At 32.3% G+C, this 16,301-nt stretch overlaps 1 protein-coding gene across 4 annotated transcripts in view; it reads right to left on the bottom strand.

Annotated features, from left to right (window-relative positions):
• Positions 1–16,301, bottom strand: part of UPF2 (UPF2 regulator of nonsense mediated mRNA decay) — a 93,715-nt gene that overhangs the window by 65,962 nt on the left and 11,452 nt on the right. For all 4 annotated transcript variants that reach the window (XM_016134434.2, XM_036228187.1, XM_016134436.2 and 1 more), the window contains 2 exons: positions 10,683–10,843; positions 2,352–2,549 (listed from right to left, as the gene is read on the bottom strand). In XM_016134434.2, coding sequence (XP_015989920.1) covers positions 2,352–2,549; positions 10,683–10,843 — 359 coding nt within the window. The remainder of the gene's footprint in view (positions 1–2,351; positions 2,550–10,682; positions 10,844–16,301) is intronic.

The raw sequence follows: 16,301 nt of genomic DNA, 5'->3' as shown, positions 1-16,301 counted from the left end.
TCACTAGGGCTTCAACAGTTATCTATGAGAAATGCCCTTTTAAAAATTTTAACTGACAAAGGATGGCAGGTATCTAAAATGAGTATATATATTATTCCCTATACTTTTTTGAAACACTTGAAATATTTTAATACTCTTAAAATGTAAAGTAAAATTTACCTTAAGGTAAAAATATATTTGAGGTCAACCAAGAGGTTTTAATATTTTCAAAGTACCACAAGGGCCTCTTGTAAGGTTTTCTCACCATAAGTGATCCCACTACTTTTTTCACAAAAACAGCATAATTTTAAGGTTTGGTGTATTTTAACTTAGATTTCGAAGAGGAATGTTAAAAAAAAAAGTTTTACTATTCTTCTAATTAGTATCCTAATAAGCACCAACCCACCCCATTCTATATATATATAAAACATATATATTTTAAAAAGGTCCACACTTCTTAAAAATTTTAAGTTAAAAACTTTTGTGATTGGATGATAATGATGTGTCAATGTGAGTTGATTTTAACAAATGTACTACGTGGTGGGAGATGGTGATAATGGGGGAGGTTGTGCCTGTGTGGGGCTGGGAATATATAGAACTCTGGACTTTCCACTCAATTTTTCTGTGAAGGTAAAACTATTTTTAAAAATGATGTCTAGGTTAAAAGAAAAACCACTTTTGTGCATCAAAGCACATTATCAAGAAAGTAAAAAGAATTTTTAGAATGAGAGAAAATAGTTGTAAATCATACATCTGATTAGGGTTTGGTATCCAGTATATTAAATAAATCTTACGATAAAAAAAGCTCAATTAAAAAATGGATGAAGGCCTTAAAAAGACATTTCCATAAAGAAGATGAAAAAATGTTCACCACACTAGTCATTAGGAAAGTGTAATTAACCAGAACCATTCATGAGAATGGCTATAACCAAAAAGAATACCAGATGATAAGATAACAAGTGTCAGTGAAGATGTGGAGAAACCAGAAACCTTGTACATTGTTGGTGAGAATATATAACAGTTCAGCTACTGTGGAAAAGTTTGGCAGTTTCTCAAAAAGTTAAAGAATTATTACATGACCCCACAGTTCCACTCCTTAGGTGTATGCTAAACAAATTGAAAATAGGGACTCAAACAAGTGCACATCCACAGCAGCACTCTTCACAATAGTCAACCTGTGGAAACAGCACAAAAGTCCACCAATGGGTGAACAGATAAACAAACTGGTATACACACACAATGAAATATAATTCAGCCATAAAAAGGAATGGAGTACTTATAAAAGCATATAATGTGGATATACCTCCTAAACATGATGCTAAGTAAAAACAAACATAGTTATATAGAATACTCAAAATAGATAAATCCAAAGACACAGAATGCAGATTGGTAAATGCCAGGGGCTGGGGAAAGGGAGGAATGGGGAGAAACTGCTTAATGGGTACGGGAGTGATGGAATGTTTTGGAAATACATGTTATAACATTTACACATCAAAGGCAGAGTATACTACAACTTCATTTTAGTATAAAGCACAAAAATTACTAACCTTAACCTGACAAGCAATATTACACAGTGATTAAAAGCACAGTCATTAGTTAATAGGGCTTAAATCTTAGATCTATCACTTTCTAGCTGTGTTTTAACCCCATGTAGTTACTCAACCTTTTTGTGCCACAGTTTCTTCATCTGAAAAACAGGGTTATTATGAGGACTGAATTCTTATGTATATTAAAAGTGCTAAAATGATGTCTGGCACAAAGTGACTGTTAAATAAAAATTATTAGCTATTATTTTTTAAATGGGTTCCCTAACACATACATCAAAATACAAAAATAACTTTTTAAAAAATTATTTGCTAGTGCTTCAAATCCCTGTCACCATGCCCTTCCATCTCCTCTTCTCCATCTCTATGGTTTGGCAGAATTCCCTTTAGAAAACATGGTGCAACAGCACTCAGGACCTTTTACCCTAATAATGATCTCTCTAAAGCAGCTCTTCCTTACAAAGAGTTAGGGATATCCAGCTTAGAAAGAGCATTACATATTACATGTAAACAGCACTACAGAGTTAACACTTGCCCTAACAATCCAAACGGGGGAAATTCAGATCCTGCCAAGATCTCACATGAATTCATTATGTTATAATAAACATTTTCAAATTATTTCACATTAACTTAAATGGTTTTGCACTGTTTAAAGCATGTTAGTTCAATCTTTCATGTTCCATTCCATATTATTCTGTCATTCATTTAATCTAATAACTCAAAGCTCATATTATAAAACTAGTAACTAAAAAAAAATATTTTTTATAAATACTATTTTGAAACTAATTTTTATAGCAGTTAATGAAAAATTTGTCCTCTAGAATTTACCTTTGGAATCGTCTTTGTTGGACTCTTTATTCTGACAACTTTTTTCATTATCTTTAAACAAGATGGCTGGAACGAAAGCTTTCAGATCAATGAGGTTCTCATAAAAATTCCGAGCATCTTCATCTTCCCATATACCACCTTCCAAGTCGTATTCTCCAGGTTTACCAGGGGTAAATATATCGATTCCAGGCCCATGCTCTACAACAAAAATAAATCACAGGGAAATAAAACCACTTTAAGTTTAGCATATTAAATACGACATGATACTTTATATATATTTTCACTGAATCTTAAGTGTTTCAATTAACAGAAGCTTCTTCAATCAACGAGCACTCTGAACTGTTCACATAACATCTTTAGCATCAAATCACAAACTGTTTTAGGTAAAGCTCTAAACCAAGACAGACCAGAGAATGGCAGAGGATAAAGATGCTTTTCTCTTTGATGTTTTAAGCAATTAAAATGAAAACAAGTAGCCATTTGATATATTAGGCCTATCTTCATGAAATGTAAAACCAAAATAAGAAATATATAAGCCTGGCTATTCCTAAAACATCCAGCTGAAGAGTACCACCTGCTCCATTAAGCTTTTTTTTTCCTTTTGATGACTCTCAACCCTGTGTACCATTTACATCATAAGTAGACCATAAACCTAATTAAGAAGCAAACCTCCTCTTGGCATAATCCTTGGTATAAGGCAGATTGCCATAAACGGTCAACTAATAAAATAACTGGAAAAAAAAAAAGAAAAATATAGATATTTCAGTAAAGGGTGGAAAACCACGTATAAATTTACACACACACACACACACACACACGTCTACCTTTATAATGAACTATTGACTCTTAAATTCAGAACATTTAAAGTAATTAATTTCCTACTTCACAATCATGAGACCATTCATGAATTTATCTATTCAAACTAAGTTTCTCTCCAACACTAGAATTGTAAATAGGAGAACGATCATGCGGATTAAAAATAAAACTGAGAAAAATTAATTACCTATTAAAAAGTCATTCAGGAAAAACAAGAATTAACAGCAAAAACAACAAAATGCTAGCTCCCTAACTCATTACTTATATATCTTAGAACGAATATATTTAAATGTAAGACACTAAACCTGTATACTATAAGGAAAAAGACTGATATATTTACAACTTCTGTTTAATGAAAAAGATAAACAAAAGCAAAGGACAAACTAAAAGACAATACTGGCAATATTTATACAAAGGAATTAATATCTATAATATAAAGAACTCCTACAAATAATGACCAAAATCCCAACAGAAAAATAGATAAAGCCTCTGAACAGATGAGTAAAAGAGCATATGAAAAGATCCTTAACCTCAGTATTAATTGGGATGTTAAATGAAACAAACTTTTATCACTTTGACCCATTAGATTATGTTACAAGAACTGATATCAACAAGTGTTGATAATACAGTAGGGAAGTAAGCACTCTCATATCTTAACTGGAGCACAAACTGATACAGCATTGGTGGAGTGTACTTTGTCAGTACTTATCAATATTTAAAATAAACATAACCTTTAGTAGTGCAAGATCCCTTTGAGGACTCTATACCTCAGAAATAACGGGGAAAATGAGCTAAGATTTACCAAAATGTCCACTGTGGACAGTCTATAACAGCAAAGCTGGAAGGAGTCTAAAGATCAGTGAGATAAGGGATATAAATCAGACATTAAGAGAAATGAGGTGTATCTACCTGAAGTGACTCAGAAGGCTCTCACAAATATATTATTGAAAGAAAACAGTAAGTCATGCAAAATAACATCCTACATAATTAACAATAAAGTTATATATAAATATTTAATTATTTAGCATATATATTTTGTATGAAAAAAGTCTGGACAGATTCATATCAAATTGTTAACCACGGTTATCTTGCAAAATAGAATGGATACAAAAGGAGAATTTCTACTCTATAATATCCGTGATAGTTCACAAATCTGAAAAATACTGTACTTGCATAGTATTTTAAATTGGGAAAAAAGTTTAACTTCTGAGGGACAAAAAACGCTACCAAGTCAAAAAGCAATCTACAATTGGGAGAAAATAACTGCAATGCATATAAAAAAGAATAATTTCCTTAACATGCAAAGTGCTTTTATAATTCAATTTAAAAATTAAATAAATATTTAATTTTAGAAAAAGGAAGGGGTAAAAGAGTCAAGCCACTATGTTACAAGGAAAAAAGTATACTTGAATCTTTTACCCCTTTTTCTAAAATAAAATATTTATCTACTTTTAAAAAATATATACATATATATACAAGTATATGTATGTATATGTATATTTATAAATAAAACAGCCAATAAACTTAAAGATGCTCAAGCTGAGAATGTAGAAATCAAGTACTACAACATGGTAAGTGTATAAAGAAATACTTATTCTCGTATACTTAGTGTTATGTAAATTTCTTAGGCATTATATATTGAAACTTAAAATGTATATAACTTTTTAACCCAGGAATTCTACCTCTAGAAATTTACCTCTGAAATATTAGCATGCATACAAAAAGTCTTAGGTACAGAGATTTTATTACAGCCTTGAATATCATAGTTAAAAACTAGAAATAACTTAAATGTCAAAAGAACGAGGTAAATACAGCAGTTATGCAATAGATTACTATGCAACAATTTAAAAGAATTCAATGGCACAATATGAATTGATATGAAAAGATAACTAAGATAGATGGTTAATTATAAAAGGAGCTGCAGAATAGTATATATGATACAATCTCATTTCTGAGAAGTAAAAAAGGATACTCTGATCACTGAAAAAGTTAGGCCTCTTCAGGCTAACATGAAGTACCCGTGACTTAAAACAATCAAAAGATCACGCAAACAATACAACGGTTTTCAAACACTAGACATCAGATAGCACAGGAAAGTGATTCCTGAGAGAGAAGAAACTGAACTCCAGAATTAACAGCCCTAGCTTACTACATAGTAAGATTTTCCAGGTCATAGCCAAGAAAGGGAAATGCCAGGCAGACCCCAGAAGTCTCCATGAGTGAAGGACGACAGTGTTGAGGTCTGGCAAGACTCTAGCCCAGGTGGCCAGATTTTGAAGACGAAAATACCATATAGGAGAAAGCATCACAAAGGTCTACAGACGGCCCCCCCCCTGAATGTTCAGCTGAACACTGATCAGCCCCAATGTGTGAGGAGCTAGGTGAACTGGGAAAATCATTATTCATAAATTTTCTAATTCATGAGAAATCAGGTAGAGTACAGAAGAATATTAGCCCCAGAATAAAAGCTGCTCTGATCCCATCTAACAAAGCAAGCCTTGAAAGAATGAAACTGTTTCCAAGTAACTTAGCTCTGTCCCAGAACAAAGCTCAATGTTATTTCTAGGAGTAATAAAATATCCAGCATATGTTCAATAAAACATAATCAGGTATGCAAAAAAAACTAGAAGAATTACCAGAGATGTAGAGCTCAATCAATTAAAAGCAATGCAGAAATGATATAAATTATAAAATTGGTAGACAAGGACATTAAAACAGTTATTATAACTGTATTTCATATTCTTAAGAAACTAGACGATAGACAGAGCATGTTCAAGACCATAGAAAATATAACCAGCTTCTAGAGATAAAAAAAACTCCATCTTATATGAAATTAACAGTATATTAGACACTGTCAAAGGACAAATTAGTGAATTTGAAGACACAGCAATTCAAACTATCTAATAAGAAACAGTGAAAAAATAAAAAAGGATAACTCAAACCACCTAAGGTAGTTGTAACTGAATCCCCATAGGAGGGAGGAGAGGAACAGAAAACATATTTGAAGAAATGAGTTAAATTTTCCAAATTTGATAAAAATTATAAACCCACAGATTCAAGAAGTCCAATAACCCCTAAGCACAAGAAACATAAAGACAACTACGCCAAATCACATCATAATTAAACTGCTTGAAATCAGTGATAATGAAGAGATTTTAAAGCAACCAGAGAAAAAATACACATTATGTAACAAACAAAGATAAGAATGATAATAGGTTTCTCACTGGAAGCAATCCATGCTAGAAGACACAAAGCAACATCTTTAAAGTACCGGAAGAAAAATAAAATCTCACCTTAAATTGCTACATATGGTGAAAATATCTTTTAAAAATGTTGACAGAATTTTGTCAAGATCTATTTATTATCTCTGGAAAATGCCTAAAAATACTTGCAAAGTCATTTAACATTTTTAAAAAACTAGCTTAAATTTCAGTAGAAAAAAAAAGTAAATCAATACCAAAGGATGCTAAACACCATGAAAAGATTTTGATTCTTAAACATAATAAATGAGAAAATTCTGAGATTCCAGCCAGATTCAATCAAAACACAAATTTTATGGTAGAACTTCTTTTAAAAAATTAAAACATCTGAAGCCCACTAATCAGGAGATAAAAAAAATTAGTAGAAATTATGTACATTACTATATAATAGTCACAGTATACAATAAGCATTTCTAATTAAGGACATAAAATATGAAGTATATGATAGGTATTTCTAACCGAGGATGTAAAATACAAAGCACTTCTTATATTACAAAAGAATACTTTACAAATGCAAGCAGGGGCCCTTGCATCTTGCATGTGTTTGGTGACTATAACATCACAGACTCAAGCATATGTGGTTTGGACCCACACAATGCACAGCAGAAGGCAGTGGTAAACCACTACTGCATTTTCTTTTCTCTCTTTTTTTAATCTTTGCTTTTACCTTGAACATCCTATAATGAGACAGTCCAAAATGAAATATATGAGACAGTGCTGAAAGATGAGACTCCCACTCAGTTACAGGGGAAGAGCAGAGAATGAGTACCAATAGCACTGATGCTAACGATGCAACTAGGTCAAAAGAGAAAGGACATCCAGTAGTGAATATGCACAAAGGCAAAAGGAAACTACAGTGCTGCATGACACATACATGAAACCGAAGATGCATGAACCAAGGTAAACTGGAAATTGTAAAGCAAAAAATGGAATGTCTACACACTACAGTTCCTGGTGTTAGCAAACTAAAATGGGCTGGAATGGGACATTTCCAGTTGGGCAACTACAATATATTCTACTCTGAAAATGACAAATTCAGAAGAAACAGTGGATTTAACGCTGAAGCAAGATGTAGCACAAAAATTTAGAGGCTACCAATGCCAGGTCTGACTGAATAATATCAATCAGAGTTCCAGGAAAAGCGATGAACTTAACCATCATTCAAGTCTATGTACCAACTAGAGAAGCTGAAGGAGATGAAACTGAAAGCTTTTACGCAAGCATCCAAGAAACTGATCACACACCAAAACGAGACATGGTGATAATTACAGGTGATGGAACACAATCATAGGAAATAAAGCAGCATCAAATGTCACTGGAAAATTTGGACTAGAAGTCAGAAATGAAGCAGGAGATTGGCTTTCTGTGAAAAGAACAGATTTCTGTAAAGCCAACAACTTGTCCATCGCAAACACATGCTCCAGACAACCGAAAAGATGACTATGTGGACATTGCTAGACGGCCAATATAGAAATCAAATAGACTATGAAATGAAAAGCAGGAGATAGAGGAGCTATATTCTCTCTGCCAAAACGAGACCAGGAGAAGATTGTGGCACTGACTACAAACTGTTAATATCAAACATTAAAGTTAAAGAAAAGCACTAAATGAAATATAGCATATATAACATTCATGGTGAATTTAAAGTCCACATAAAAAACAGATTTGCACTGTTAAAGTTAACTGACTTAGAACCAGAAATGTGGACCAAAAAAGGAAATATTAGGGAAGAATGTGAAAAGACAATGCCAGAAATAAAAAGGAAAGAAAACTTGAGATGGATGATGGAAGAAACTCTAAAAATTATTAGAGATAGGAAAGAGACAAAACTAAAAGGTGACAAAAGCAGGGTTAAAATCCCGAGAGCAGATTTTCAACAATCATCACACAGAGATGAAGGGAACTATTATGAGGGTCAATGTAAGGAAAGAGAAGAGAACAATGATAAAAGAAAAACAAAAGATTTCTTATCAGAAAATTAAAATAAAAGAGAAATTCAAACCTAGGTTAGGAATACTAAATGACCGACAATGAAGCACATTGTCTGACCAGGTTAAAAATAAAGGGAGGGTGGACAGAGAATACTGAAAATCTAAACAGAAGAGACAAAAGGATGATGAAGACTGCTGTGAGGAAGAACCTGTAATTCTAGAAAGCAAAGTGAAAGCTGCCCTGAAAGGACTGAGAATACATTACTAGAGGCAAATGAGATAAAGACAGAATGATTCCCAGCCACAGGGACTGAATCTGTCAAAATCCTAACAAGAATAAGTTAATAAATATGGAAAACGAAACAACAGCCTACCCTAGAGGACTAGACACGTTCGACATGCATTCCAGTTGTCAAGAAAGGATAAGCCAAGGAGTGCATTAATGATAGGACCATTGCTCTGATTTCCCACACAAGTGATGCACAAGGTGATACAACAAAGGCTTCTATGCGGAACAAGAAATGCTCGACGTTCAAGCTGGATTCAGAAAAGGAAGAGGCACTCGAGATCTAATTGCGAGCATTCAATGGACACTAGAGTGCTCCAAAGAATTTTGGAAGAAAGTTAGTCTATGTTTTATAAACTACAATAAAGCCTTTGACTGTGTGGATCATGAAAAGTTATGGGTTGCTCTGAAAGAAACAGAAGTGTACTTTATTGTCCTAATGTGGAACTTGTGTTGTGGACAGGCAGCCACTGTCAGGACAGAATATGGGGCATTTTTTTTTCTCCCTACTTATTTAATTACAGAACATATATGAAAAAAGGCCAGATTCAGAGGAAGGCGTGAACATTAGTGGAATAAATAGCTATAGCTTAAGATAAGCAGCTGACACCATCTTACTGGCAGGAAGAAATGATCTGAAATGATTTCTGATGAAAGTGGAAAAAGAAAGTGTCAAAGCAGGACTGCATTTGAACATCAAGAAAACAAACATCATGACTACAAAATACACAATTTTAACGTAGACAATGAAGACACTGAAATTGTTAAAAGATTTTGCTCAGTCATCAATTCAAATGGAGACTGCAGGCAAGAAATCAAGAGAAGAATGAGACGCAGAAGGGCAGCGATGGAAGAATCAGGAAAGATCACCAAGGGCAAAGGCATGTCATTAGAGAACAAGGTTAAGATCATCTATACCCTCATATTCCCAATTAACTAAGTACAGATGAGAAAGTCAGTGAAGAAGCTGATAAGAAAAAAAACTGATTTATCTGAAATATGGTGGTGGAGAAGAATTCTACAGATATCCTAGACTGCCAGGAAAATAAACAGTGGGGTTTTTCAAGAGCAAGTTAAGCCTGAAATATCTCTGGAAACAAAAATGGGTACATCATGAGAAGGTAGGGTCCTTTGGAAAAGACAAGGGTGTTGGGGAAAACAGAAGGCAGCAGAAAGACAGGAAGACCAAATATGAGACAGATTGATTGATTCCTTAAAAACACCTGTAGGCATGAGTTTTCAGGAGCTGAGCAGGGCAGGTGAGGACAGGACACTGTGCTCATCCCTCATTTAGAGTCACCAGGAGTCAGAGCCAGCTAAACAGCACATAAAACACACATAATACACACTTTACAAATACTTCGCTGATAGGATTCCTAAGTAAACAGAACTGCCAGATAGTTTTAAAGATTAATAATTTATTAACACTTATCTACCTGACATAAATATAATTATTTTATCAAGTAGTTGGTATGACAGGTTAGAAAAATATATTAGGAACACTACCAACTTAAGGACAATCGAAATGGAAATTTAAAACACCTTTGAAATAATATGGAAAACAATTCATCTCCCGAAATGATAATTTATCTCATAAAACTGCAGGGTAAGCTTTACTTCTAAATAATAACTTAATATATAAAATAAATAGATTAAAAATAAGAATATAGAAATATTAGAATCCCAAAGGTCCAATCCTCTTTATCTCCTGAGAAATAAACCGAATCTTTCCATAACTCCAACTACAACTTAAGAAGGCCCACTGGATATAATCCAAGGATATCTGCTACAAAAGAACCCTAAGGAACTCATCATAATATCTAAGTTAATTATTATTCTCTATATTCAAAACCCTTTCCATTAGGAGGAACATTTTAAGTAATTTTTCAAGGGTCTTAGTGGGTCTTAATACTATTTCATTTTCAAAAATGTAAAGGCATTTAAAAAACTTAAATTTTTAATACACATCTGACAAGACTAAAGATAAGTGATAGTACTAATGAGAAAACCACAATGTTTGTTTTTAAGGATATCTTACCTTCTGGTGTTGGTTTGTCTTGAGGAAGATCTGGCATATTTTCATCCAAAAGGTCCGCTAAGGATTGAGAATTTGCCAGCAGCTTCTGATAAGACATAGCAAATTCCTCATACTGTTTATGTCTATCTTCACTTAGCTCCCCTTTAGAATGTAGAATACGCCTATAAACAAATGAAGTAATCTGATAATCTTATCAAAAAAGATGTGATCATGTGTTATTACACTAGGAATGTTCAATAAAATTTGATTTTATCACACAAGCTTATTGGCACAATCTTTAATAACTTAATTTTTGTTAACATTTTCAAGATGTAACTGAAAATTAAAATTTGTATAATCGACTGCACCTAAACAATTACATTTTAACATTGGTTCCTCAAAGAATATGAGTATGATTAACAATTATGCCTACAGAAATATAAAATGTAACAATATGACACTAAATAAAAAGTATTTAGGCTTTTGTTACAGCCATGTTCCCCTCCCACATTTAACCAGAAATACTTATACACCTAGATGTTAGTTTTTAAAAACAGGTACAGATATAAGTATCTTTAAACTTTCACAATGATTCGAATTAAGATTATCTGCTGAAAAAGCTCATATCTTCCATATCTTCTTAATTTACTGCACAAGTACTGGTTATTTATCCATTTAACAAATATTAACTGAGCAACCCACTTAATTAAGGCCAAGTTGTCTCTAGAAGCAGAAGACACAACTTCTATTCCACTCTGCAAACAGCTCACTAATAAGCAATTCATAATAAGAAATGTAAAACTATTGAAAATTCTCGAAGTATATAAAGTCAAGTAAAAGTCTTACTATATTAGTATAGATGGTAGCGTATCAATAACTGGATCCAATTTTTCTATAATTAAATATTTATGCAGTAGTATAACATTCAAAATTTATAAATCTTAATGCAAATACAATTTAGGTTTCAAAAAGTCAATTATAAATTGTAAATTAAATCATTTCAAAAGTAATATGTAAAAGTTTTTTTATTTCTTGTCATTTGAGTTTTCTTAGGAACAAGAAAGAAAATGTATTAGAAGGTTTTGTTCGTACGTGTGTGTGAAATGTTATCTTCTCATAAGTTATAGAAAATAAAGTGGAAAAACCATGCCTAGACTTATTCATCCTTGCTTATCTGCAGTAATTTTCAGATTTTCCCATCTTACTACATTCCTACCTAAATAAACTTTTGTTGAAATGCTGTAATATTCCCAATAACATTTTCTATTTTAGGAATATCAGTTATCATTAAAAGCACAAGATTAATTAATATATAGATTAGTTACTATTTACTAACTCCATTTTTTTTTTTTTTTCAAAATCTGGCCTATTAGGACCTAAAATGAGAAACTCACTCTCTCGTTTTCTTGATTTAAATATACATACATTAGACCACCACATCATTCTACAGATTAGTAAAATGGCAAAACAGTTTAACCATAATAATCTAGGCTAAAAAGCATGTCTCTAAAAACTCTAAAAACACTTCTCTGAAGAACAGTTTTCTCTGCTTTAAAAAAGTAAAAAAAAAAAAAAAAAGGTTACTTTATCAGTAAATTTTAAAAATCAAAAAAACCCAAAGCATTTAAAAATATTTGACCTACAAAAACAAATGACTAACAGTACTTTGAATGAGCTTGTTAGAACTTTCCATTAGAATGTCATTTTTGAAGTTAAAAAAAAAAGCCATTAAATTAAATGATTTGAACAAATACTACTCAAAAGTAGGCTACTCTAAAATGCTCTCCAATGTATTATTAGGAAAAGTGTTAATTAATAAAAAGTTTATACTGAAGCAAATTACATTAAAAGGGATAATAGTTCTAAGGGACTTCAAAACATCTAATGACAATTAAGATGCATAATTATTTCAGTACTTAAAAAGAAAATGAAAATATCTCAAAATAACAGCCTGGAATATTATTTCTCTAACAAGTTCTGACATTCTGGTCATCTGAAGAACATACACCCACTTTTTGGTTATATTATATTCATTAAAGACTTACAGTATTTAATCAGCGGCAAGATACTATTTTATTAGAAAGAAAACATTCCTTTTCTAGTATCGACCTCACTTTCAAAAATTTGTCTGTGACTTTGCATTGGGTCAACTAAAAATGATTTAATTTTATGATAGCTCCCTTTGTATGCATTCCAGTTCCTTTCCAATCCCCCTGGAACAAATGTAAAATTCTGAAGTTTCAGAGATACTCTTCGCCTTTTCCCAAATCTCAACTTCGTGGTCAAATTTTTTTTTAACAGTCCCTAACTACTAACTTTATACATGTTTAGGTTACTATCTAGTGAGAACACTCTGCAGGGAAAAATAGCTTAGCTTTTGGTTGGTTTGTTTTCTACTTGTATCTTATAGTAAAAGTACCTGGTAAGAGGTACAGGATACCAATGAATGACATTAGAAGAGTTCTGTTATACATAAATTTACAGTCATATCCACTTTCTTTGACCAATACATGTTTACTAAACATCTGACTAAACCACAGCATGCAGTAAGACTATAAACTTCAAACAAAGAAATAACTCATCATAGGTGCCTAAACGTTTAAAACCTCTAGAATCATTTTGAGGTTGTAATGAAATAAAACAAAACATTTTTCAATGACTATGCTATACATGTTAGTTTTTTATAAGTGTATGAAGACCATAGGCAAAGCTTTTCAGTTTGCTTAAATTTTTTAGAATATCTGCATGATGGAACTAAACATTACATGGTACATTTGACCAGAGCACATCTTCTGTACATCAGTATAAATCTCACCAAAATTTCATATGTGAACTCCATGGGAATATATCACCAAGCAAAATCAAGCTGGAAATATGACTTCTTACATGTCATTGTAATCACAATCTCTTTAGAAGCACACCTATTACTGAAAGTTGAAATGAAGCCATACTTTTGATACTGTCATAAATTAGAGTTCAGCAAACATTTTCTGGAAAGGGCCAGATAATAAATACTTTACGCTTTGCAGGCCATATAGTCTGTTGCAACTAGTCTGTGGGCCATAGTCCCTCCCCTACTCCCTCCAATCTCTGTCTTAACTGGAGATAACTGAGTTAGCAGTAAATGTATTGTAAGTGAGGTCATTCTTTCTCCCAATATCACTACACAATAGGGAGGTACTAGCATCATTTTAAAGATACGAAAAGTTAAGCAATGAAACAATATTAATTCCAAGTCATATTCATTATAATAAAAATATAAGTAGACCTCTTTCACTATATGTGAGATATCATTGTCTGGAAGTATCCCTAAGGTACATCGATCCTTGATTTCTGACGTGTTTTTATATTACTAATAGATCATTCCTCAATCAAGCATCATTATCTCAGCAAATTCTAGTATTAAGACACATATCTTGTTTTTTCCATTTATTTTTATTATTGCTCACTTTCTCACTATTTTATTTATTTTGTATATTATTTACTGTTTTGTAGTTTTAAAAAATAAATTTTTAAAATAAGTTACGTTATAAGAAGTTTAACATACAAATTTTCTAAATCATAAAAAGGCACAAAGAGAAATTCTCATTTAAAAGTCTTTCTAAAGGATTAAGCAGGCAATATATTAAGGATGAACATTTATTGTATACTTACAATGTGCCAGACACTATTACTAAATGTTTTTACAGAGGAATTCACTGCATCATTTAGCTTTACATCAGAGACACAGTGCTATTGTTAATCCCATTTTACAGAAGAGAAAACTGAAACAGAGAATGAGGCAAGTTGCCCAGTTATAGAGTGAGTAAATAACAGATCAAAGACTTGAGTCCAAACAAGTCTGGCTTCAGAGTCCATGCTCATAAACTTTTGGACTATATTGCCTCTCGATTAGGGTAAAATTATCCACTTGGTACTTTATAATGAAACTAGACTATCTATCAAATGCATATATATCAAAGGGAAGTCTTTCCACATCAAGGTGCTAGTTCTAAAACCTCTTCTGGGTCCTTCTTTTGTTTAGATATAACTTGGTAAGTACTGAGTAGCTAATGTACTTACTAGACACTTTAAAAACAAGTACAAGTACTAAATGCAGATGAAGATGAGTACTATGGAAGATGTGAAAAATACAATATGAATAGGTAGAAAAGAACCTGATTCTGTTATTTGCTATCTAAATCATATCGGGCAAGCTCTTTAGTCCCTAAACCTGATCTATCACCTTCAAAATAGAGGTATTTTTGTCAAGGGTACTGCAAGGATCGATTAAGATGATACATGCAATGTACTATATCAATGACAACAAACAAAGCTAGAGCCCACTGTTGAAAGGCAAAAAACTCTATGCCAAGTATTCTGATCTTCTACTAACCGAATTAAAAAAGAAAAAAACAGCAAGAAAATCCATTTTAGCTTTGACCTTATGCAGTCATGCAAAATAATAGAAACATGTCTAAATCTTGAAAAAGTAATCATGAAGCAGACCATAAAAAAGTACCAGGTTTCACTTTTCATCTCTTTTAGCACGCTGTCGGATTTTCATGAAAATTAACTTAAATTTCATAAGCATTATCTTACATTTTCTTTTGGTTTTATTTTAGAATTTGGTTATGGAATCTTCTAATCTTGTGTGAAAAGACACTAAAACACAGTTAAGCAAAACTACTCAATCAAATATCTATTAAACAACTATGTCAAAGTCACTGAATCAGAATTAGAGAATATCTGAAGGAGGAAACAATTTTAGAGCACTTAGAAAATTGTTAGCCTCTTTAAGTCTAAAGCACAACCATAAAACATCCTAATAGTGCTTAAACACTACACAGTTTATCAAAGAATCTACCTGTAAAGGTACAACTTACCTGGAAGAAAAGTGAAAGGTAAAAGTGACACTATTTAACCTTAGGTTAAGGGGTTTTTAAGTTTCACGATTGGTAAAGTCTCATGAATTTGCATTAATAAAAAATCTTCCCTAATTTTATTAACAATGAATGGCAGGGGAAGGGGAAAGCTACCCACTTGTTATTTTAAACAAAATCACTTACTGCTGCTGGACTGAGTACACAATCATGACAGTTTTAATTCACCAGCAGTCTTGAATAGAGAAACCTGCCACAACTCCCACCAATTAGGAGAAAAATAGGAATTAAAATACTTCAGAATTATTCAAGAAAAATTCTGACTTAATAGTTGAATTCATGATTCCACTATATTGCAAGAAACAAATTCTGTTACAGAATTAACATTAAGTTATATCCAATATTAAATCATTTCTTCAACCAATTTTAATTAAATGTAAAAAAAAAATACTAGGTTATATTATCTATATGAGAATAATATCGTGAAGTACAAAGCATTTCAAGTATAGAGAACACTGAACATAAAAAAATGCAAAACCTACCAAGCAGCTCTAAATTCTAAATTGGCAAATATTACACGATGTTTTCAAGTGTGTAAATATTATAACTCCCCATATCAATCACTTAACCAAAATGTATTTAAATTCAAATTTATTTGAATTCACCCAACCCCAGGGTCAGTTGTATCGCCTGCTCATAACTAAATCTCTCAGGGGCTTAGAAACTGAACTAGCTATCCAATCCTATGGTATCAACCCAGATAACATAAAAATGACAG

This window comes from Rousettus aegyptiacus, unplaced genomic scaffold, assembly GCF_014176215.1.
Source record: "Rousettus aegyptiacus isolate mRouAeg1 unplaced genomic scaffold, mRouAeg1.p scaffold_m13_p_10, whole genome shotgun sequence".
Taxonomy (NCBI): Eukaryota; Metazoa; Chordata; class Mammalia; order Chiroptera; family Pteropodidae; genus Rousettus; species Rousettus aegyptiacus.
This window is presented reverse-complemented; position numbering and strand designations above follow the sequence as displayed.